This window comes from Penicillium maclennaniae (assembly GCF_028827695.1).
Source record: "Penicillium maclennaniae strain IBT 15551 chromosome Unknown utg000001l:1.0-3280838.0:1.0-3283122.0, whole genome shotgun sequence".
NCBI lineage: Eukaryota > Fungi > Ascomycota > Eurotiomycetes > Eurotiales > Aspergillaceae > Penicillium > Penicillium maclennaniae.
This window is the reverse complement of record NW_026623213.1, coordinates 1,065,903-1,086,432: the sequence shown is the minus strand read 5'-3', so window position 1 is coordinate 1,086,432 and position 20,530 is coordinate 1,065,903. Positions and strand designations below refer to the sequence as shown.

Below are 20,530 nucleotides of genomic sequence, written 5' to 3'. Positions count from 1 at the left end.
ATCCTGATGAATTTCATGTGGCGGAGTCGAGGAGGACCAGACCAGTCCAAGCTAGACTATCTGACCGCACCTGTATAATCCATTATTTAACAGACGACAAATCCCACTTTCAAATTCCCATTTTCAACGATCAATACTTCTCCATATCCTCAAATCAGTGATATCAGGACCCGCAATAATGGGCTTACTACGTGATGCTATTGGCTCCGCACTTGGTGACCATCAAGTCAATAATGGCTTGTCTGGACCAAAACTTCCGTTTGGGAGCAAGAACAACATTCGCGACAGCGCTCGGCTCTCATCTGCAGCGTACCGCCAATCGCCGTCCCCTAGCCAGGGATATCCTTCATATATGAAGTACGGAGATGGAAAAGATTCATCGTCAAATGATATTCAAGGAAGAACGAGAAGTCCTCCAGGGCCAATGAGGCCTACTGATCTTGATGGTCGATCTTTCAGACGGGACAATCCCGTGATGGGATACCAGGCATCAGTGGTCGATCCGCCTCTCGACCGAATGCAGCAGTGGTACAATGAAGATCGGACTCAATATTCCGACTTGCCTCCTTGTTATGAAAGTCCAGCATCTGATCGCCGAGATAGGTATCAAGGGCAATCCGATGGTATGAGTCGTGTCCAAGACGTGGGGTCAACCAGACATACCAGCTTTCGCCCACTAGCTCTACCCCAAATCGCCTACGGGGATGAACAGCCTTTCCTTCGAGGGTACACTAGAGAACTAGGTCAATATGGCATCTCCGAACAGGAATTCATAGGACTACTGGACGCCATCAATGTTGCCATCATTCCTAATCCAGAGAATCAAATCTTCCAAAAAGGAGCGAACATCGCGGGCTGGTTCCTGTGAGTCCCATTATCCTCACCTTCTCGACCTTTCATTGACTAATGCATCATTTTGCAGACCAGGCGCCGCTGGAATCGGTCTCGCGGTTGGACAGGTTGGCGTCGGACTTGGCACAGCGGTTGGCCATGCATCTGCAGTCAATCAAGTCCTGTCAAGCGCGAACCTACAGCTCTTTTTACCCAGAGGTCTCGAGATATGGTGAGCTTCAGGTCTAAAGCATTCTTTACTCTTCCCCAGCAGTAGCTGACCATCATCAGTATTGGCAAAACGGACGACGTGGGCGCCGAGGTTGGTCTGGTCTCAGGCTCAAGACGATCAAACTCCTATGGCTTCTCACCCGAGGAAAGACGAGCAAGTTTCGGCAACCGCATAGCTCCTCTCTCCCGGGTACTGCCACCGTTGCAGCAGACCGGTCGCAATGACCCGATCGCACAGCTTGGTCGAGGCCTTGCTAGTCGAACTAATCAGAAGAAAATGCAAAAGGCGGACAAGGAAATGACTGAAGGGAAGACCAAAAACATAAACACACTTGAAGGAGGATTGAAATGGGTAAGTCTTAGAAATTGCCTTTCATCGCGATTTACGAGGTCAGTCACTTACAACCACTGCAGCTTATTATCAGACAAGCCTCTGCCGATGCACTGGCGTATTGGAGGAACTCTGCCGCAGGCAGTGTTGCTCACGCTCACGCTTAGGCGCAGGCCAGACCAACCCTCCAAAGCGGATACAGCAGATGAAGAGCTATATCTTTACGCACGACAGTTGTTCGAGGCCGATCAGATTCATGTCAGACTAAAATATATGCAATGCAAAAGCTGCTAAGTATATGCGCTAATTTACTTGTCACTCAATGGCCTCAGGTTGATCTTATTCTTTTTACGTGGCCTGTTATGTCTCTCCTCCATACTTTTTGTACGAAATTTTTATCCCAGCTAGACCGAGCTGAAAGCCAACTTTAGTCCCTCACAATAAAACCTTAGGACCCTACATGATACAATACTTGTCCTGTTCCTCAGTAGCATCAGAAAGGAGACAATGAGCACCCTTGTGTAAGTGGGGACGCTAAAGAAAGGAGCGCCCCACCTACTCGAAGGAATATGGGGAACTGTGGTACGTGTACTGAACTGTGCGATACGCCAAGTTGATCACATTGTGTGCATTCTGCAGGTAAACAAAAGCCGAGGAAGAAAAGAAGGAAAGACGGAAAAGACAGAGATGGCTATCTACCCTGGCCAGTTGTGGCGTGCTTTCCAGCTTCCAATACTCTCGGGTGCCTATGCCATTTCCCGGCCACTAGTAAGAGAGAGGTAAGAAATGAATGATTGTCACTCTTCAGGTCTATAGCAAAGGAGGCTCACATTTGCCAACACACACATTTAATCCCAGTCGACCGGGCCGTATAGGGCAGCGTCGGTCGAGTCATCGCCTCGCTTCTTCTTATCCCAGTCGACTGGGCCATAGAGGGCGGCATCGGTCGAGTCATCGCCGCGCTTCTTCTTATCCCAGTCGACTGGGCCATAGAGAGCGGCGTCGGTCGATTCCTCAGACCGGGTAGACTTGGAGATTGTATCACCACGAGGCTTTGGAAGAGCGTTGATACCCACCACCATACAGGCGATCAGTGCCAGGGTTGTGAAAATCTTCATGTCTACTTCTGGCTGCCTGTGTTCTCCTTCTTAGCTAAGTCAGCTAAATTCTAAGACTGGGTCAAACACGAGACGGGAAATCCTTACAGTCTGGGATATCAATGCAGATAAGTGTATTCTCGGAAACTCGATAGAAAAGTATCTGTGGACATTCCACAGGATTCGACACCCATCTTATGTGGAAAATGTAATTCGCATGTAGGACTGGGAATGACAACCGTGTGAACAAGCCGCATTTGCTGAATTAGTGATGGAACATTGTTGTCCTACCTAAGACACGTTCATGATTGACGCGGACATCTTCAATACGAGCAAATCCCATATTTTTGTCAATCGACAACGACACCCCTGAGACCTTATGCAGTTTACGCTGCATGATACATGGGTTTGCCGTCAACTTGCCATTAGGACGTGATTTGGTCTGCATCTGCCTATATCCGGACCCAATCCTTTAGGTTCATTTCCAAATAGCTTGTTGTAAGCCATCTTATCTGCATATGGTGCCCTATCGCCAGGCGCGGGGAAGTTATCGCCTGGCGTTGGGAAGTTGCTTCCAGAGTAGGCCACAGATATCTGTGAAGGCGGTGTCGAGGCGGTGAGAAACAGCCACGGCATTCCTCATGCTGAGATGGATATAGCTATCAAAGCTAGGCTGAACCTATCTTTGGTGATTACAGCCGATAGGGCATCTGCTCTCCTTCACTACTGCACCGGTCACGTAGTTTATGTGGATCATTGCGCGCCATCTCCTATCTTCTGACACGCCTTTCCCTTGCATACTATTCATCTTCCTCTCAAGAAGTTGCAAGTCATAGTCGGTTTGGGTCGGTGGAGAAAGAATCCTCTGTCTTGACGTATCAGACAATTAAGCATCCAGAAAGAACGCAGATAAGACAGTAAATTTTCATTTCACTAGACTACTCATCATAATCAGCATCATACCTAGCCTAGTATGGGAAATGCATCAGGCAAAGAGCAAAGGTAAGCGACCAGCTGCCACCAATCGGCGTGCCAATGAAAATGAAATCTCTATCTCTCTTTCTCTTTACCTTCGGTGCTGTCATTGACAACTATTGTTTTCATCTTTGATGGGGTTTGAGCGTGATGTTCATTGCTAGTCTTCAATATGCTCGTCTACCCAAAGACGAGGATGTGGGCTCCGCAGATAACTACAATGCCGACCATCGGGGTTGGCGGAGGCGACTTGCAGGGTCTCTTCTGGAATTGCCCTCACAATGTCAATACTCATAAATGTATTGCTCCTGGCGCTTTTGTACTCTCGTCGCCATCCATCGAGAATAGCTCTTGTCCCGAGCTTCCCACAGACACTTTACTGTTCGTATCTCACAGTCGTGACCAAAAAGCTCCGTACCGTGAATTGCTAATCAGGAATCACATCTAGCTCCCGCACAAACTGCTATTTGAAAGCTCATTCGATGGAAACAGCATATATACGGGCTATCCCACTTCCGCGATTGACAAGCACTGGAAAGAGCTTTACCGAGTGGGCAACTCACGCATCAGCAAAAAAGAGGCAGCCCTTTTGCCTAACAAGACCATCGCTGCCAATCTAGGCGCTGACGATTATCTCGTTGTCATTTCAGTCTTCCACGATCTGCATTGCCTGGTATATCTGACAGTCTCCTACTATGCCCCAGAATTCGTTCAATTAACAAAGTGAGAGTAGGATCGACTCCGGAAAACCCTTTGGTATTTCTACGATGACGAATGGAACAGCACATACAACCCGTTCACCGTCAAACGGCCGGATACCTTCGATGCAAAGGGTCTGAATGGAATCATCCATCTTGACCATTGCATTAACATCATTCGCCAGTCACTCCAATGCTTTTCAGATGTCACACCCTACGTTTTTCAATGGAGTGAGGAAGCACAGGCGGTACACGCATATGCAAATGTGGTTCACACTTGCCGAAACTTTGATAAGGTATGAAGCTCTTTATATTCAGAATTGAAGTTCAACTGACTCAACATACAATTAGGTCCGCAACTGGGCACTGAAAAGAACTTATACCGACTCGTGGGACGGTGTTGATCATCGGGATGAGCAGGGAGCTTGTAGATCTGGTGATTCTGGGGACTGTCTTGGGCTTTGATCAGTACGTGTAGTACTCAACTACCGCGGTCGACTTAGTTCCAGTCAATCATCAAGGGTACATAACTGTACCATATTTGGAACTTTCTAAACCTGACTTCCTTGAGGGCTCAGCTACCTTCTATCGTTCTTATGTCATCAAATGACAATATTTTTTTAGAACGTCTTCATATTCTGATCAAGTGACTGCAGTGTGCCGCGAACAAAGCTGTCTTCAACAATTCTAAGACCATTCCATGGACCAAGTGGCAAATTCTATTAAAAAACACTATGCAAAGTATCGCCCTGTTTCCAATCCCAGAGACTCACTTCTTTCCCATTCATCTCAAACAAAAGACTTGTATCTCTGCATTGATGCGTGTATCCCATTCCATGAATTCTCCGTCCGTGCTTATTTTCCATCACAATATCTTCCGCCGGCTCAATTGTCCCATCTGCGGCGCACACAAGGGACTACACTTCAATGTCAATAAAATTCTACGAGGGATTGGTGTTGTACATACCTGAGTCAGATAACTAATGCAGTGCTCTGCGTGCTCAAAATATTCACTCTCACTGTGAACATGTGAGCTCATCATTGTAGCTGGATTGAGGGAGTCTCTCCACATCTTCACGCAGTGAAGGGCATGGAACATAGAGATACCCCACGCTTCAGGCTTTGAGGAGGAGCTCTGATTTACCCAGAGGACATTTGCTTGGGGAAGCTCATCAAGAATTTTGATGTCAGCATACACAGTTGGTACGAAGGCTTGATTCTCATGATGCGCGTGGTGCTCATGGTGCATAGGCGTTGTTGTCAGGGTTGATGGGCAATTAGTGGTGGGATGAATGAAGCTGACAGATCGGATGGCGGACAGCAGTTGATCGCGGAAGATAGCAAGAGTAATGAATGTGAGGGCTAGAAATCCAATAATAAGGGCAATGAAGCATTGGCGAGAGTACGTGCGCTGTCCTCTTGGTGCCATGATGAGGGTGTTATTGGAGTGAAAATTTGGTGCCCAATAAGTTTGCTCAGAAAACGTGAGAAAGAAGGGAGATCTTGCTGGAAAGACAAGCACAAGATCAGAAAGATCGATCTAGTACCATGGATTACATGGCATGTAAGGTAAGAGTCGTCAATAATATTATCTATTGTACATTGGACTAACATGGCGCTGAGACATAAGCCTTCTTGTGATTCACGGTGCCACTTCTTCATCGCCGCTACAAATACCCAATTTCAAGACAAGCTAGGATGAAAGTAGCAATTGCATGCGCCAACGAGGGCATCTTAGTGAAAACATCAACGGCGCAATAACAGCGGAAATTCCTTTTCCGTACATCTATATCAGAATGTGGAAAGTGGTCGTCATGGCCAGGAAGGGCGCTGCAATGTAGGCCAGCACCAGGCGAGTGAGATTACACCGCATTAGCGCGATTCTTCGTCCACATAGTGCGGGGGTTCCCCTCGTCTGACCCAGTAACGTCTCGTCTCTCTGCCGGCAAAATACGTGTAGTCGATCTTTCTCATAGCTCCGCAGGTATTCTATGCAATGCAAACTAGTTAGCGATAGCGGGGTTTTCGTTTATTACCTTATCGCAGCCGGGGAAACGGTGAGCGCTGCACCGTTCGTCCCTACTCGAGGCTTGATTGCCTTATCACAAGTTCAGGAAAAGGCGATCCAAGGCAATGGAACATTATATTGAGTTTACCCGGAGCCACAGCCATGATGTCGCTTCTCGGTCAGAGCTAGGCAGCCTTGTGACTGTAATGTGGTGTAGAGAGGAGACTGTGCAGTCATAAATGATTACGATATCGGTTTTGATCGACCTCTTCGGGTACGTGCAGGCTTGCCCTGAGGATTTCTGGCAGTCCCTAGACAAATTTCCAAGTCTCTGTCTCTTTGCACGTCTTCCCAAATCTACAAAATTCTTGATTGCCTATTTCTTCTAGGCCAACTCACAATATGGTCTCGTTCAACAAATATGTGTATAGCATATTGTCCGACCAGCGAAAGTCGGAAGAGTCATTCGACTGTGAGAACCGGCTTCTTGATGGCAAAAAAAATCCCGATGACGACAGCTTGTCTCAGTCAGGCATGAGGCGGAAGAACGGCATCATATCCAACTCGACCTGTGGAGCATATTCGGCGGACATTGTCAGATTTTCTCATTTCTTTCTTCCTGGCTTTCACCACAGTGATGCTGTACATCAACATGAAAGTGATGAGTAGCCTGAACCCACAAATCACTTACTGTATGTCTCAATTTCCAGAAAATAGATTGTTTTAGAAAGCTGACTAGACATTCGATAGCGCCCGCCAAAGACGCAGTCAAATACACGACTAGGTTATTTGACAGCGGCCTGAACTATGGCAAAACAATTTATCAAGGACCTCCCTCCCAGAAAAGCAATGATGCATGGACGGCGCTCTTTATTCATGGCTTGACACGAATCAGCGCAGCCGAAGCCGCGCCGATGCATAACAAAACACTCCCTATCCCCGATGATCCCGAGAACTATATCACATCGCTAGCTGTTTTTCATCAACTTCATTGTTTGGTGAGTCGAATTTGTCTCCTTGCATCTCAATCTGAGTACCGTACTGACTGCAGATACTCCCCGCTAGAATGCCATTCGCATGTCCCTCTGGAATACCTCTCTCATGCGTGGCGACGAAGACGAAACAAGTATGCGCCACCTCGATCACTGCGTTGATATTATTCGGCAAGCTATTATGTGTCACTCGGACATCTCTCTATTCGTTTGGGCGCGCGACCCCCGCGATGGAAAAGCCAAGGGCATCTCGAGCGTCACGCATACCTGCCGCGACTTCAATGCGCGGCAGATCGCCCGTTCAAAACAGGGTTCAACACTAGCAAGGTCATTACGGGCGATCCGCTAGGATGGGCTGATTACCATGTGGTTCTGGACTATGGAGAAGTCACAGACTGGGAAAAGCAAGAGCCAGATTACAAGGCTTGGACAGCGGGGAAGAAAGAGGAGATGCTGAAATCAGGTCAAATATTTTACGAGGATGATGACCTTTAGTTTACTGTAAAATCTTATCTATAGAGTTTGTTCCTACCTTTCTCGGTAACGACCAATCAGGCTTCTATGAAATTATTTACTCTACATTCTTAACATGTTGAAAGATCTTTCATGCGAAATTCTCACCCCTCAACCTGATATCGCGAACCTGGCCGCCATCAATAGGGTCATAGATGTACGTATTTCAGTGCCGCTCTACTCTGACTAGTACCCGAGGTAGATATGCCTTCCTCCATTTGAATGGTTGGACATGTTGAGTGGTGAATTTGCAATCGCTCAGCTACTATCCGGACCCTAGTCGGTCTATCCCATTCGTTTTGCTCTGTCTCCCCTCCCCCACTTTCTTTCTTATCACCACCAGAACAAGTCAAGTGAAATGCTTCAATCTCTCTTGATCACCTGAAAGAAAAGTCACTCGTCTCATTCATTTTACACCTGCGAGACAAAGAAGTAAAAAACAAAATGGAAATCTCACTTCGTCAATCGAAAATCCACGATATTCCAGATCTCGTCCGGGTACACACGGCAGCATTCAAAGCAGATCAATTCTCAAAGTTCATGCTCGATGGCCGAGAAGAGAACGCGCATCAGATCATGATGGAGAAGTCGCTCAAGATCTGGCTTGCGGATCCGACCACAAAGCTGGTGAAAGCTGTTGCAAGTGATGGAAGTGTGGTCGGGTGGGCGTGCTTTCTGGCCCAAGGCAGAGATGATTCAAGTGAGGCGTGCCCACAGCCACAAAGTCTCCAACCCCCCCAACGATAGCGAGACATCATCAGTCAACCACTCGTTGCAACAGAAATCAGAAAAACCAAAACCTCCAGCTCAACTCCTCGGTCGCCTGATGCGTCGTGATGCCATGAAATGGGAAATGGACTCGATGAAAGGTGGACGATACCTTACTATTCAAGCATTAGCAACATATCCCAGCTTCCAGGGTCAAGGCATAGGGTCCAGGCTTATTAAATGGGGTACCGACATCGCCGATGCAGAGGGCCTTCGATGCTGGGCGCACGCATCGCCAGCCGGTCATCGTCTCTATACTAGGGCCGGATTTTCAGAGCTGGGAAGGAGCGACTATGACCTTGAGAAGTTTTCTGACGGGAACAAAAGCTGGGGGCACTATACATTTCGGTACATGAAGCGTCCAGCTCAAAAGAAAAGGTGATGTTTGGTTGTTGGGGAGAGAATGGCCATACCATATCAAAACTAGCATAGTAAGGAATGAAGAGAAACTCGCCATAAATTCTGTGTATGTCGTTATTATCTAGCTCTATCAATTTTGAACAAGGGTGTATGGGACGGCGAGCACCCTGGTAAAGAACATCTCCGGCTCATGTGCGAAGAGCCTGCTCTGCCCCTGGGAACGGATTGTGATGGCCCCCACCAAGCCATGATCATCACTGATCGCCCCAAGCATGAGACTTCAAATCACAGATCATTCTGGCAACATGGCTTTGGCGCAATCAATCAGCAAGGATTATGCGCTCTCACAGGAAGTTATCAGCTCATCTGGCAGTGTTCAGACAGGGTCCAAGATATCGATTCACGTTCATTGATATCGACGCCCTGTAGGTAGCTCGGCAACAGACTTATGCGAATCCATCTCATGCGACTTCATGTATATGTCGTTCACTGGAAGTTCAGGAATATATGGTGGGGGGTCGTGTGGCCCACCAACCGCAGAATATCTTTGTACGGGCCTCCCCAGAGTTCCCTCAGCTTCAGCCAGGACAGGTGGTATAGGTTGCATTGATGGCTGGACTGGAAATGACGGGGATGTGCCTTGAAGATTGTGCTTCTTCTTTCTAGAATACCACAGGCATGCCCAAAATGCGCCAATAATGAAACCTAGGCCCACCACGCCACCCACCACACCACCAATTATGGCACCTGTATTAGAGGTGTTGGAACTCTCTCGGCTCCCGTTCTCGCTTGGATGATTCACAGTAGTTGTCGCTCGGCTTGTGCCTGAGAGTCCCGAAGTTGAAGATCTCGGGGCCCCTGTCTCAGTGATCGAACTTGCAGACCTGACGCCACTTCCGTAACTGCTAATGAACGCACCATTTACGGTTATAGGATCCACGGTTGCAATAGTGGTGTAATAAAAGTAGCCCGTCACACTTCTATATTCCAATTGCGATGTGGAAGCCGTCAAATAGATTTCCTGGAGAGTAGCAGTTGGCCCACATCCGTAATCAGTGATCTCGAGTTCTGGGTATGTCCAGGTAACACAGGCTGAGTTGGATCCGCGAGTGCAAAGAACGTCAAAATTGTTGTCCAAGAGGGCCAGAGAGGGGGTAGCCTTGACCTTGCTACCGTCATAACAGGTGGTTTCGAATCGGCAGTTGTTTGGATTGGAGTCGTAGCAGCATCCCACCATATTGGGGTATCTGGATCCGCTTGTATGAAACACACATTGCCCATCGCTTATGCATTCGATCGATGACACTATAGAGTCGTGTGAGTTCTCTAGAGGCCATGTAGTAGGATGGTACAGTCTTACTGGAACTGAAAACTCCATTGACGTAGCCGCATACGCTCGCTGGCATCGATGAGGTCAAGACAAGCCCACCAGCTGAACTAGTGATGTAGACTTCTGCGTTCGTTGCAGAGTCGGCTCGAGGTTCGAGTCCCAGGTATCGTGCTCCTGGGCCTGAAATCGCTTCGGGGATCGCCGCCTGCAATGAAGCACGAGAAGGAGGAGTTGGTAAAGTGATCTGAAATGCAGAAGCGCATGTTAAAATGATCAAAGAGAGACTGAAGAAACATGTTGATCTCGAATGAATCATTTTGACTGCAGGTGACTTTGAAGTCAAGTCGCGCCCAGGGAGTGACCCATGGACACTGACGATCCTAAATACATCGACTAGCAGCGTCGCCAATACTCCCTCACTGCCCAGGTAATTATCGCGTGGTCACAACGGACAGCTTGGCAGGTCTGGTGTTTGTTGATGCGCGAATCGCTGTCAGTCTTGGAGCCTTTAGCCTTGAACGGGATAGATCTATAGAGCATCCATTTCGTGAATCCCGAGGTCGTCCAACTGGTGCAAGAAGGATGCCAAGTGTGGGGGGGCCAAGGGCGGCTTGCTTACTCTGGGATTATTTTGGCGAACACGAGATTTAGTTGCAGTGAACAGGATCGATATCATGCCCACAGCAGGGAAGCTAAAAGGGCATCTGCTTGGACTATCTTTCAAGGGCTTGAAATTGTTGGCTTAGATTATCTGTTTTGGCTGATCTCTGGCTTGTTTCCAGGGCATCGATTTGGTGACGGATTGTTGCCCGAAACCCTGGCCCACTTGAGGCTCTCATCCACGACTAACACAGCCCTTGTAGGCTTTAAAGCCAAGGCTTGGCTTGGAGCTCCAGGCTGTGCGGGTTGCTCAGATGACTGGAAAGGGGGCCATTTGATGATCTTCTGCTCTTTCTGGGGTGGGAAATTCCGTGAAAGCTGTAACACCGTCTAGTTACAGCCATTCTCAAAATCGGCTTGACCAGTACACACTTACACTCTCTTGCTCGGCCCCACCGCTAAGGCTTTAGCGTAGATCATTTATTGAGCGGGCCGCCTTGAGAGGGGCGCAGCAAAAGGTGCTTTGTATATTACAGTACTCCGTACCTGAGCCTGTAATACACTATACAAACGAATTGTCCGTAGAATTTCATGGAGCCACACAGTCTTATCTCGTCAAATCCAACAACACGGGATCCCCCGTTGCCTTGTTTCGAGAAGATCTGCCTCATAGCATCAACTCTCCTGCCAGCCTGCACGATGTGGATCTGAAATAATTGTTACTACAGTAGTACACAACTGCGACCAGGAATGTCAGGTCGCCCCCAAAACTCCCGTCAGCCAATCATGTCTGGTAGTTAGAGATCGGACAGATTAGAATGTGAGTCTCTTTCGGATGCTGTCTACGTGGTCAATGGGGTTTCGCCTCAAACGAAGAGAAATCAAGTACAGAACCAACTACTACTGTAAGAATCCACCGGACCAAAGTAACTATGTCCTATGTATCGTATAGGCAGGGCACAGTAATAGACTATATTTAATTTGCCATCCTTATGGCATTTAATCTCTCCATAACCTGCTGCGTCGTACTGTGATCGTAACCTAGGGCCTTCTCGTAGCCTACCAGTGCTCGCTCGTACATCTCTTCTGCCTCTTTCAGCTTCCCCTGATTGAAGTAGAGAAGACTAAGGTTGTTGACTATAGTGAGAGTGGACATATGATCTGGACCGAGGGCCTTCTCGTAGCCTACCAGTGCTCGCTGGTACATCTCTTCTGCCTCTTTCAGCTTCCCCTGATTGAAGTAGAGAAGACTAAGGTTGTTGACTATAGTGAGAGTGGACATATGATCTGGACCAAGGGCCTTCTCGTAGCCTACCAGTGCTCGCTCGTATATCTCTTCTGCCTCCTTTGGCTTCCCCTGATTGAAGTAGAGAAAACCAAGGTTGTTGACTGTATCGAGAGTGGACGTATGATCTGGACCGAGGGCCTTCTCCTTGCCTGCGAGTGCTCGCTGGTACATCTCCTCTGCCTCCTTTGGCTTCCCCTGATTGAAGTAGAGAAAACCAAGGTTGTTGACTGTGTCCAGAGTGGACGTATGATCTGGACCGAGGGCCTTCTCGTAGCCTACCAGTGCTCGCTGGTACATCTCTTCTGCCTCTTTCAGCTTCCCCTGATTGAAGTAGAGAAGACCAAGGTTGTTGACTGTGTCGAGAGTGGACATATGATCTGGACCGAGGGCCTTCTCCTTGCCTGCGAATGCTCGCTGGTACATCTCCTCTGCCGTCTTCAGCTTCCCCTGATCAGAGTAGAGACACCCTAAACCATCAAAGGCTTTCCATACCGCAATATCAATATTGCCACTTGACCAATCCCTAAGACGTACATGATTCGCGTGTGGAATAAGCCGTTCCTGAAGCCTAGAAGAATTTCTTTCACCTGAACTTGGGACAGTGTATCCAACAGATATCAGTGCCAGTTCATTGAGCCGGGTCGAATCCACACTTTTGTCTATGCTAGAAAGTTGAATGCACCAGTCTTGTACGACTGGGTGCATCGTATAGCTTCCCCATTCTTTCTTAGTCTCAAGCAGGGAGAAGTCGACGAGTTTCTTGATACTGGTTGTAAACGTGAGCCAGCTTGATATAGTCCTTTCAAGCCAAACAGGAACATTTGAGCTATGGCGGCTACTTTGTATCAATCCATACCAGATATCCTGATGATCGAAACGAGCAAGGAAGAGGAGAAGCTCCGCTGCATTCGGATCTCGCTTCCGGATCTCACGATATGATATCATCCATGTTTGTAGCATGTTACCTTGTTGGTAATGACGCCCAGGATTTGACTGCAGCTGTAGGTCGGGCCAAGACTCTTGGTAATACTGTAAGTACTCAGCGATGCTGGTTCCAGTTTCACGCATAAAGGCCCCAGCGATAGTGATTGCCAATGGAAATCCATCCAGATGACTAGCAAGAGCAAGCGTATCTACTTACGTTAGTATTATTCATAGGATTTGGATTTTAGAGGTCTGAGTACCTGGATTGCTCTTAGACCCCCTAATAGTATTGTTCGGTGAGAAAGAGCTGCTTTGCGAGAGTAGTCTGATTGCATCATCATTGTCGAGTTTGTTGACCAGGAAAGATTTCCCTAGTTCAGTCAACCCTCGGAGCCGAGAGGTAATGAGAATAGAGCCATGATCGGCTGCCGGGAAGAATTCTCCGATATTATAGGCATTAGGAGCACCATTGACGGCAGAGTATTGATTAACGTCGTCAAAAATGATTAGCCAGCGTGAGTTTCCTGCCATTGCTAGCCACCATAACACATGTTTAGCCCGTTGCTCTACGTCCTCGTCATTTCTCGGCTCAGTAATCTGTGACTGTTCTAGTAATCGGAGAAAGATAGAGCTCAAAGATTGTAAGAGCGTGCCTCGGTCCTTGCCGCTCAGCCAAAAGATGGCGGTGAAATCGTGCTTGTGGTTTCGTGCGAAGCGAATAGCGATTTGTGTCTTTCCTATCCCCCCAAGCCCATGAACAATTGCAACTTTCCGTGACTGCACATTTGTCGGATGTAGATGCTGCCATAGCTTTTCTAGTTCGTCTTGCCGTCCTAGGAAACTTTCAATTACCGGCACCGTCGTAAGGTCTAGTGGTACATCGAACCGGTGATCTGTATATATAAAAGAGTGCTTAGCAATCGATTCGAATTAAGGAACACTATAGACATTATCTCACCAGAATTTGCTAGCGTGTCTCGCAAAGTTGGGGTACTATTGACCTGATCGATTGCGACCACTAAGAGAAGCTCTTTCGCATAGGCCGCCGCCACCGCGGCCGCATACCCTTGCCACTTCTTATTCTTGTGTGAGTCGGCATAGTCGCAGATGCCCCGAATGACCAGACACGGATAGTTATTCATCAGTCCCGCCACTTCCATATCGACACAATATATACCTAAGTCCCGAGCTAGCTGATCTCGCTGCCTGCCATCCTTCACAACCTGATTTATAGATCCGATGAGCCCGTAGTGAATTACTGGTTCTTGGTGCTCTCGTGGGGATCGTGGAACCAGTTTAGATCGATCGCAATCTTCACACATATCGGATGCGATATGATCATATTCTGCTTGGAATAGATAGTCCTCTTGTATAGGTCGCGTGAATTTGGCAGCTTTGTGGGGCGCTATTTTAGCTTGCAGGTTAGAAACAAATCCGACGAACCGGCTATCCGCTGTGAGGTGTTGCGCTCGGAGAGTGTTGAGAGCGGTCAGCAGAACCCTGGGAGGAGCATTAAGCATTCCGGTTGGCTTGAATTGGCCACCGCTAAGCGCTTTACCCAAATCACACTGGATCACGCCTCCAGAAGTGCCCGTTGGCTGGCTCACAACAATATCCCCAAGTCGAATGTCTGCATTGCTGCTCGGTACTCCGCCGCCGATACCAATACTAAAACCGAAGCGGATGGCGTGAAAACTAGACAGCAACTGCATCCCAGCCATTGCGGCTGATGTGTTACCATATGCGCCAGTCGGTAAGCTAGCAATAACGATATTGTGTTCCCCAATACTTCCAAAAATGTATGTGTTTTGGTCCATCGCCAGGCGAGGCAAAGACGGGTGTATTTCGTCCAACATCAGCTTCGCAGCCGCCGTCTCCACCGGCAAGGCACATATCCAGGCGATCGTGTAGTCCTCATGGGATAGGGAGGGACCTCCGCGAGCGGGCTCCTCATGTGCATCTCGCCAAGACTGGTAGGCTCCAGACTCGATGACCTTTTTTAAGAAATCGTCATTCTCGGCTGCGAGGCCATCGCATTGTCTTGGGACATCCTCGAGATCGAGGTCCGTGTCGGGGATCGGGATATCATCCTCATCGACGTAATCATCAAGATCCATAGCGTCCCCCCCCTTGTCTTGACCGTCCGTGTCTTTCATGCTGACATCTGCCTGGGAGTCGATGTCGGAAAGTCTTCCTAGGTCGTTAGCTTTCGAGGCGCTATTTCCGTCGTCGATATCGACAGAATCGCTCTTGATACCATCATCCAAGACCCCATCGTCTTTATGCAACGCTGCGAAGCGTAAGGTCAAAAGCATTAGCACTTGTAAATGTACCGCAATGTGCCGGGCTAGAGCCTCCGATCGGTCTTTGCTTTGTTGTGGTCTGTGCTGGTGAGAGCTCACGTTGTCTGAATCAGAAGAGAGATCCGAACAGTCATCGCTTGAGCTGTGGTGACCAGGGTTCATCATCGCATGTGTCTTCCTGGCACTTTTCGCAGACTCTTGCCTCGACGATTCTTTCCGTCGTTTAGGGAACACCGCCTCTCCGCTATTCCCATGCTCTTCCGCCGCGAAACAACACAAAAGACAATCGTTCCAAGCTCTTGGTTGCGCCGTCTTGCTCTGTCGTGAAATGACTTGAAGCTGTTTGTTTGTAAAATCACCATCATGTGATTGTTTCAGATGCGAGTAGAGGGCCTGTGGGTTGCTGTAGACCTCTGGGTTGAACTCGCAGACTGTACATACCCAACTGGATGATAAATAAACTTGCTGATGCCATCGCCGGTTGTGAAGTCCCATGTGGCTGAGACCATTCATCGAAGGTCGAATAGGTCGGATGCGCTTCTGGGCACTCCTCTGAAAGGCAAACGTAGGGCTTGAGGTCTCGATCTATGTGTCGACTGAGACCAGGTTAGCATAGTTCATCTCCAGTGCCGAGGGATACATCAGCATTCCGATAAGCCTATATATAAATGTATTGATGGCCTGTGTATAATAGACAACATGAAGTCCTCCATGGAAATTAACTGCTTTCATGTGAATATCATGAGGAATTTATAATCACATCCCCAACACTTGTGCGCTTAAAGGGTGAGTACTACCTACCACCATTCGCTTTCCGAGAGTGTTTTCTTGCTGAGCAGTTCAAAACACCACTCGCAAGCGAAGATATCGCTGTCCGCGTTTGCGACGGGTGGTCGTGGATATTTACCCTGGTTGACTTGGACCGACGTTGTCTTGTGAAGTGTCGACGCTTCATCGGGTGGTCTGAGACGTCTCCGGATCTGTTGAATGTTGACGCTGGATAGGTCGGACTGAGAGAGTGCAGCAAATGCTTTCGGAAGATTAGCTACAACGGGAATCGCCCTCGCCGGCTGGGTCATAGGGACGTTGGTTTGCGTCTCGTCATTGGGTACTTCCAGGATAGGTGACAGCCCTAAACGTGGTTCCCGGCGGGTCTCGAGCTTTTTGTGGCGAGAGTTGAGAAATAGCATCTTTGCATATCTATCTGTCATGGACTTGCTCAGATAATCTTTGAGAGACTGATGGGCACAAGGATACAAGGCGTGCACAGCTTTCGCACATAGATAGGCGAATGAGTCCAAATTGAGAGCTGCGGCGAATATCTTAGCCCTCGTATCAATATTGTCACGACTTGACCGGCGAATTGTGACACCTAGACGGTTTAGTCGAGAGAGGGTGTTATCGATTGCTGTCAGAGCCGCCGTTTGTATCGAAGCCTTGCGATGTGATTCATCGAATCCTATCGGAGCCTGATCTACCTCCTCTTGACTATTCGTTTCGTTCTTACATTGTTGCAGGCTGCGGCGCAGGATATCCAGCAATCGAGCGACAAGGTCTTGAAGGTCTGGGAGGTTTCGGAGTCTCGTATCTAAGCATTGGCTCTTCCTGGCAAACACCCCGAGATGCGCCGCCCATATAGAAAATCGTTGCTGAAACTCGGCGAACAGGTCCATAGTCGAAACCTCCAGCTTGGTTTTGAGTAAGGTCTCTTGTAGTTGGTCAAAGAGCCCTTCACATTCACAAGCGAGCGTGTAGAGAACATCTTCGCTATCGAGGTTAAGCGTCATGGTGGGAGCTATTTGGCAAAGGACTCGGGCATCGAAAAACAAAGCAAGACGCGAGACAGGGATTTACTGGGGATATGATCGAGCTTGCTGTCAGGCTATGGCAGGAGGGATATGCTCCCCCGCTCCATGGCCCCGCTCCAAGGCCCCGCGCCAAGGAGAGACAAGGGAGTTCACCTATCCATATGATTTTGTGGGTCCTTCAAGTAGACACCATCAGCCGCAGATTTCCCTGGCGGGCACGATTGTGAACATTCATCCCCACACAGTCCTCCTTCCCAGCTTCTTCTCAGCCGCCTTTGTGTCGCTCACGGCGTTGGATCAAACTCTGCAAGTTCACCTGAGTTACGTAAACGAGGCCTGACAAACTAAAATGCCGTACCTCGTTGAGTCAAATGAATGGCGCTTGCTCCACGGGCTTGGGCGCCTATTGGGCCCGAGGAAGGCGCGATACCAGCTGCAAGCAGGACCACTCAACGATCACAACGGAGTGCGATCCCACGCCGAGCTAATCGAAGTCGAGCTTCGCCGCGTATTCATGGTCAAGGAAATTCCTCGGAATCTAGATCCAGCAGAGTTCGAACCGTGCCAGGCAAAGCTGAACAGCCTCTGCTTGTTGTTGGATGGCCTTGCGCGGTCTTCGAACGCCCACAGTGGCCCAGAGGGTCCGAGCTATCCCCATTTACGAGCGTTGACCGGTTTTCTAGAGTCGACTTCTGGAGCGATTGACCTAGTGAGTGGTCCCAATGAAACACTTTTCAGGCTTCCTCGCGACGCTGGCAAGCTTTGCGATTGTCTGCGGGTTGTCACAGAGTGCAACGATGCCCTCAGTCGGCTACTCGCGCCCTCTACGCATGAACCGGTCATTCAAACACTCCAGAGGCGGCAGAAAAAGAGGGCATGGAAGAAATCCACGATACGGAATCGGGCCATGTTAGTGCTTGAAAATTTGTTTAAGCATTTTAGATGCGGAACGCCACATGAAGTGCTGTTGAAGCTCATTGAGGACCCCAATCAAGATTCAGTATTACCGAGTTTACAACTCGTACTCTCGGCATGTCCAGAGTTAGAACTGTGGCAAGAAGCCCGGTGTGACTCCATTAATTTGTATGTTTGCAAACCCCCGTGTTCGTGGGGGCTTGCTTCCTTTACTCACTGGACTGTTAGAGACGAAACTTCGATTTTACCTATACCCGATATCTGCATGGACCTCCGCCAGCATACTGGTCAAGGAAAGGCGTTGACATTGCTCATTGAGAAGTACGGGCTGTTCGGTGCCTGGTCGGGTCCTACTTCCTCTGCGACGGGCTCATCATCTAAGGAGTCTCTTGGCCAACTCATATTGAATGGGATTTTCAGGCCTCTTAGCCTCAACACGTTCCATGCGGCGTCACAAGCCAGAATCAGCACCAAAGATAAGCGAGCGCTCGCTGTCAAGCTTGGTTATTGTCTCATGGACTTTTTCGACGCCGACTTCACCTCGAAACGGATTTATTTCCTGGATTTCTCGAAACCGGACCCCGAGGAAAAACTCCCGTACCTAGCTTTTGGCTCGAAGCTTTCGGTGACTGACGACTCATACAATTTCTGGATAGGGCATCCTACACTACTATCTTTTGCAAAGCTATTGCTAGAAATGGACTGTGGCGAAAATATCGACCTAGATATCGATCCCGACAATCCCGACAATAGTAAAAATAAACTGGCGTGGGCTGAGCTAATGGATTTTCTAGATCGCCTTGAAGTGGAGAGAAGCGACTCATATGTCCAAGCCATAAGAGGCTGTCTTGTCGTTCATAGGAAGATAACGAAGGCTCTAAGGTCTCGCGACCTTGTGCGTGAAGATGCGGATTTAATGATACGAAAAAATCTTCACAAGGAAATTGTTCACAAACTCGAGCTTGGACTTGCTGAGTCTATCCCTAGGTCTGCTCGCAAACGGCAACGCTCAGAGTCACCACCTTCCTCTGACCGCTGGGACTGGGCTCAAGCTGTCAGCTCTACAAAAGTGGCCATGCGGTCTGTGAAGGTTGAACAAACAGCACCTGGACACAAGAAACGACTCGCCCCCGAACCACAGACGTGGCTTCCTGCTAACGGCTTGTGTGACGATAATACCCTGGCCGAGTACCCTGCAGACTCGTATGTTTCCACTTACCTTGTCTTTCAATACGGCCCCTTTTCTTAGTTTTAATTTTGAAACCTATGCGCTTTATGTTGAACATGATATGCCTTTTTTTTGAATTGCATAGGTATGGCTTTCTAAGGAGACGTGCTAATGGAAAACTCTGTGATGCAGATACCAACTGGCGCCGATCAACAACCTGGATAACAAGAAACATGAGCTAATTGCTGGCCTTGAGCCAACTGTTCCTGTTAGGGACTCAAGGATAATGTCCTCTCTGCGACCTTCTAGCCGCAACGACTTCGAGATCGCTATCATCTGCGCGTTACCGCTCGAGTATGACGCAGTTTCCTACATCTTTGACGAATTTTGGGACGAAACTGGTGATCAGTACGGACGAGCAGAGGGAGATCCCAACAACTATACGACTGGCCGGTTGGGCAAATACAACGTCGTTCTGGCCCTCTTGCCGCACATGGGCAAGACCAACGCGGCTAGCGCGGCAGCCAGTATGCGATCGAGCTATGGCGGCTTGCGGCTAGCCCTCCTTGTCGGAGTGTGTGGTGGTATGCCTCACGGCCAACATAGCGATATCTTGCTAGGTGACGTGATCATCAGTAAGACTGTTTTTCAGTACGATTTTGGCAGGCATTACTCGGACAAATTCGTATGCAAGAACACCGTCGAGGATAATCTTGGCCGGCTAAATAAAGACATCCGCAACCTAGTCGCCACTTTCGAGACCGATCGGGGCCTCGACCAACTCAAACAACGGACTGCCCATTTTCTTCAGCAGCTCCAGGCCAACGCCGCCCAGACTGGTCGTCAGAGCAAGTATAACTACCCTGGAATAGCGGAAGACAAGCTATTCGAGCCGACCTACCGCCACAAGCACCATGTATCGCCGACCTGTATTTGCCGCGATTGCTTCAATGACTCAGACCCCGTTTGCGATAGGGCGCTCAGTTCGTCATGCGCGGAACTCCGATGCGACGACGAACGTCTTGTCGAGAGGAAACGGCTCCAGGCAAACCGGCAGTTAGAAAATGACAGGAGCGATGCGACTCCGCAGCCTGCGGTGCATGTGGGAGCCGTCGCGTCTGGAGATAAGGTGATGAAGTCGGCAGCGGACCGGGACAGGCTCTCAAGAGAAGCAGATGTGATTGCGTTCGAGATGGAGGGCGCTGGGGTCTGGGATGAAGTGCCCTGTATCGTGGTCAAGGGAGTTTGCGACTATGCTGATAGTCACAAGCACAAAGGATGGCAGAATTTTGCAGCGGCGACAGCGGCATGTGCATCCAAGGCAATTCTAGAACGCTACACCCGAACTGACAAGGTTTGAAATAATCTGCTGGCAAATGGTGAGTGCAGC

General features: G+C 48.9%; 12 protein-coding genes across 12 annotated transcripts; 7 read left to right on the top strand and 5 right to left on the bottom strand.

Annotated features, from left to right (window-relative positions):
- Positions 1-178: 178 nt before the first annotated feature.
- N7477_000419 (uncharacterized protein) lies at positions 179-1,560 on the top strand (the record flags this gene model as incomplete). Its single annotated transcript, XM_056962082.1, has 5 exons — positions 179-623; positions 681-864; positions 923-1,063; positions 1,123-1,414; positions 1,477-1,560. The coding sequence occupies 5 exons, from the start codon at positions 179-181 to the stop codon at positions 1,558-1,560; spliced, it is 1,146 nt and encodes a 381-aa protein (XP_056827085.1).
- A 681-nt stretch (positions 1,561-2,241) lies between these two features.
- On the bottom strand, positions 2,242-2,511 carry N7477_000418 (uncharacterized protein; the record flags this gene model as incomplete). The annotated part of the gene is made up of 1 exon (XM_056962081.1): positions 2,242-2,511. One exon carries the CDS (start codon positions 2,509-2,511, stop codon positions 2,242-2,244), a length of 270 nt encoding a protein of 89 aa, XP_056827084.1.
- A 1,174-nt stretch (positions 2,512-3,685) lies between these two features.
- Positions 3,686-4,465, top strand: N7477_000417 (oxidase ustYa family protein; the record flags this gene model as incomplete). The annotated part of the gene is made up of 3 exons (XM_056962080.1): positions 3,686-3,846; positions 3,958-4,138; positions 4,199-4,465. The coding sequence occupies 3 exons, from the start codon at positions 3,686-3,688 to the stop codon at positions 4,463-4,465; spliced, it is 609 nt and encodes a 202-aa protein (XP_056827083.1).
- Positions 4,466-4,783: 318 nt separating this feature from the next.
- On the bottom strand, positions 4,784-5,592 carry N7477_000416 (uncharacterized protein; the record flags this gene model as incomplete). The annotated part of the gene is made up of 3 exons (XM_056962079.1): positions 4,784-4,882; positions 4,937-5,080; positions 5,131-5,592. 3 exons carry the CDS (start codon positions 5,590-5,592, stop codon positions 4,784-4,786), a joined length of 705 nt encoding a protein of 234 aa, XP_056827082.1.
- A 1,231-nt stretch (positions 5,593-6,823) lies between these two features.
- N7477_000415 (oxidase ustYa family protein) lies at positions 6,824-7,658 on the top strand (the record flags this gene model as incomplete). The annotated part of the gene is made up of 4 exons (XM_056962078.1): positions 6,824-6,863; positions 6,922-7,169; positions 7,237-7,462; positions 7,513-7,658. The coding sequence occupies 4 exons, from the start codon at positions 6,824-6,826 to the stop codon at positions 7,656-7,658; spliced, it is 660 nt and encodes a 219-aa protein (XP_056827081.1).
- A 462-nt stretch (positions 7,659-8,120) lies between these two features.
- On the top strand, positions 8,121-8,826 carry N7477_000414 (GNAT family N-acetyltransferase; the record flags this gene model as incomplete). The annotated part of the gene is made up of 2 exons (XM_056962077.1): positions 8,121-8,338; positions 8,394-8,826. 2 exons carry the CDS (start codon positions 8,121-8,123, stop codon positions 8,824-8,826), a joined length of 651 nt encoding a protein of 216 aa, XP_056827080.1.
- Positions 8,827-9,210: 384 nt separating this feature from the next.
- Positions 9,211-10,041, bottom strand: N7477_000413 (uncharacterized protein; the record flags this gene model as incomplete). The annotated part of the gene is made up of 1 exon (XM_056962076.1): positions 9,211-10,041. The coding sequence occupies one exon, from the start codon at positions 10,039-10,041 to the stop codon at positions 9,211-9,213; it is 831 nt and encodes a 276-aa protein (XP_056827079.1).
- A 1,669-nt stretch (positions 10,042-11,710) lies between these two features.
- N7477_000412 (uncharacterized protein) lies at positions 11,711-15,411 on the bottom strand (the record flags this gene model as incomplete). The annotated part of the gene is made up of 3 exons (XM_056962075.1): positions 11,711-13,155; positions 13,207-13,839; positions 13,905-15,411. 3 exons carry the CDS (start codon positions 15,409-15,411, stop codon positions 11,711-11,713), a joined length of 3,585 nt encoding a protein of 1,194 aa, XP_056827078.1.
- A 635-nt stretch (positions 15,412-16,046) lies between these two features.
- Positions 16,047-17,036, bottom strand: N7477_000411 (uncharacterized protein; the record flags this gene model as incomplete). The annotated part of the gene is made up of 1 exon (XM_056962074.1): positions 16,047-17,036. The coding sequence occupies one exon, from the start codon at positions 17,034-17,036 to the stop codon at positions 16,047-16,049; it is 990 nt and encodes a 329-aa protein (XP_056827077.1).
- A 370-nt stretch (positions 17,037-17,406) lies between these two features.
- On the top strand, positions 17,407-17,891 carry N7477_000410 (uncharacterized protein; the record flags this gene model as incomplete). The annotated part of the gene is made up of 2 exons (XM_056962073.1): positions 17,407-17,766; positions 17,796-17,891. The coding sequence occupies 2 exons, from the start codon at positions 17,407-17,409 to the stop codon at positions 17,889-17,891; spliced, it is 456 nt and encodes a 151-aa protein (XP_056827076.1).
- A 346-nt stretch (positions 17,892-18,237) lies between these two features.
- On the top strand, positions 18,238-19,221 carry N7477_000409 (uncharacterized protein; the record flags this gene model as incomplete). The annotated part of the gene is made up of 1 exon (XM_056962072.1): positions 18,238-19,221. One exon carries the CDS (start codon positions 18,238-18,240, stop codon positions 19,219-19,221), a length of 984 nt encoding a protein of 327 aa, XP_056827075.1.
- Positions 19,222-19,426: 205 nt separating this feature from the next.
- Positions 19,427-20,500, top strand: N7477_000408 (5'-methylthioadenosine/S-adenosylhomocysteine nucleosidase family protein; the record flags this gene model as incomplete). Its single annotated transcript, XM_056962071.1, has 1 exon — positions 19,427-20,500. The coding sequence occupies one exon, from the start codon at positions 19,427-19,429 to the stop codon at positions 20,498-20,500; it is 1,074 nt and encodes a 357-aa protein (XP_056827074.1).
- Positions 20,501-20,530: the final 30 nt, after the last annotated feature.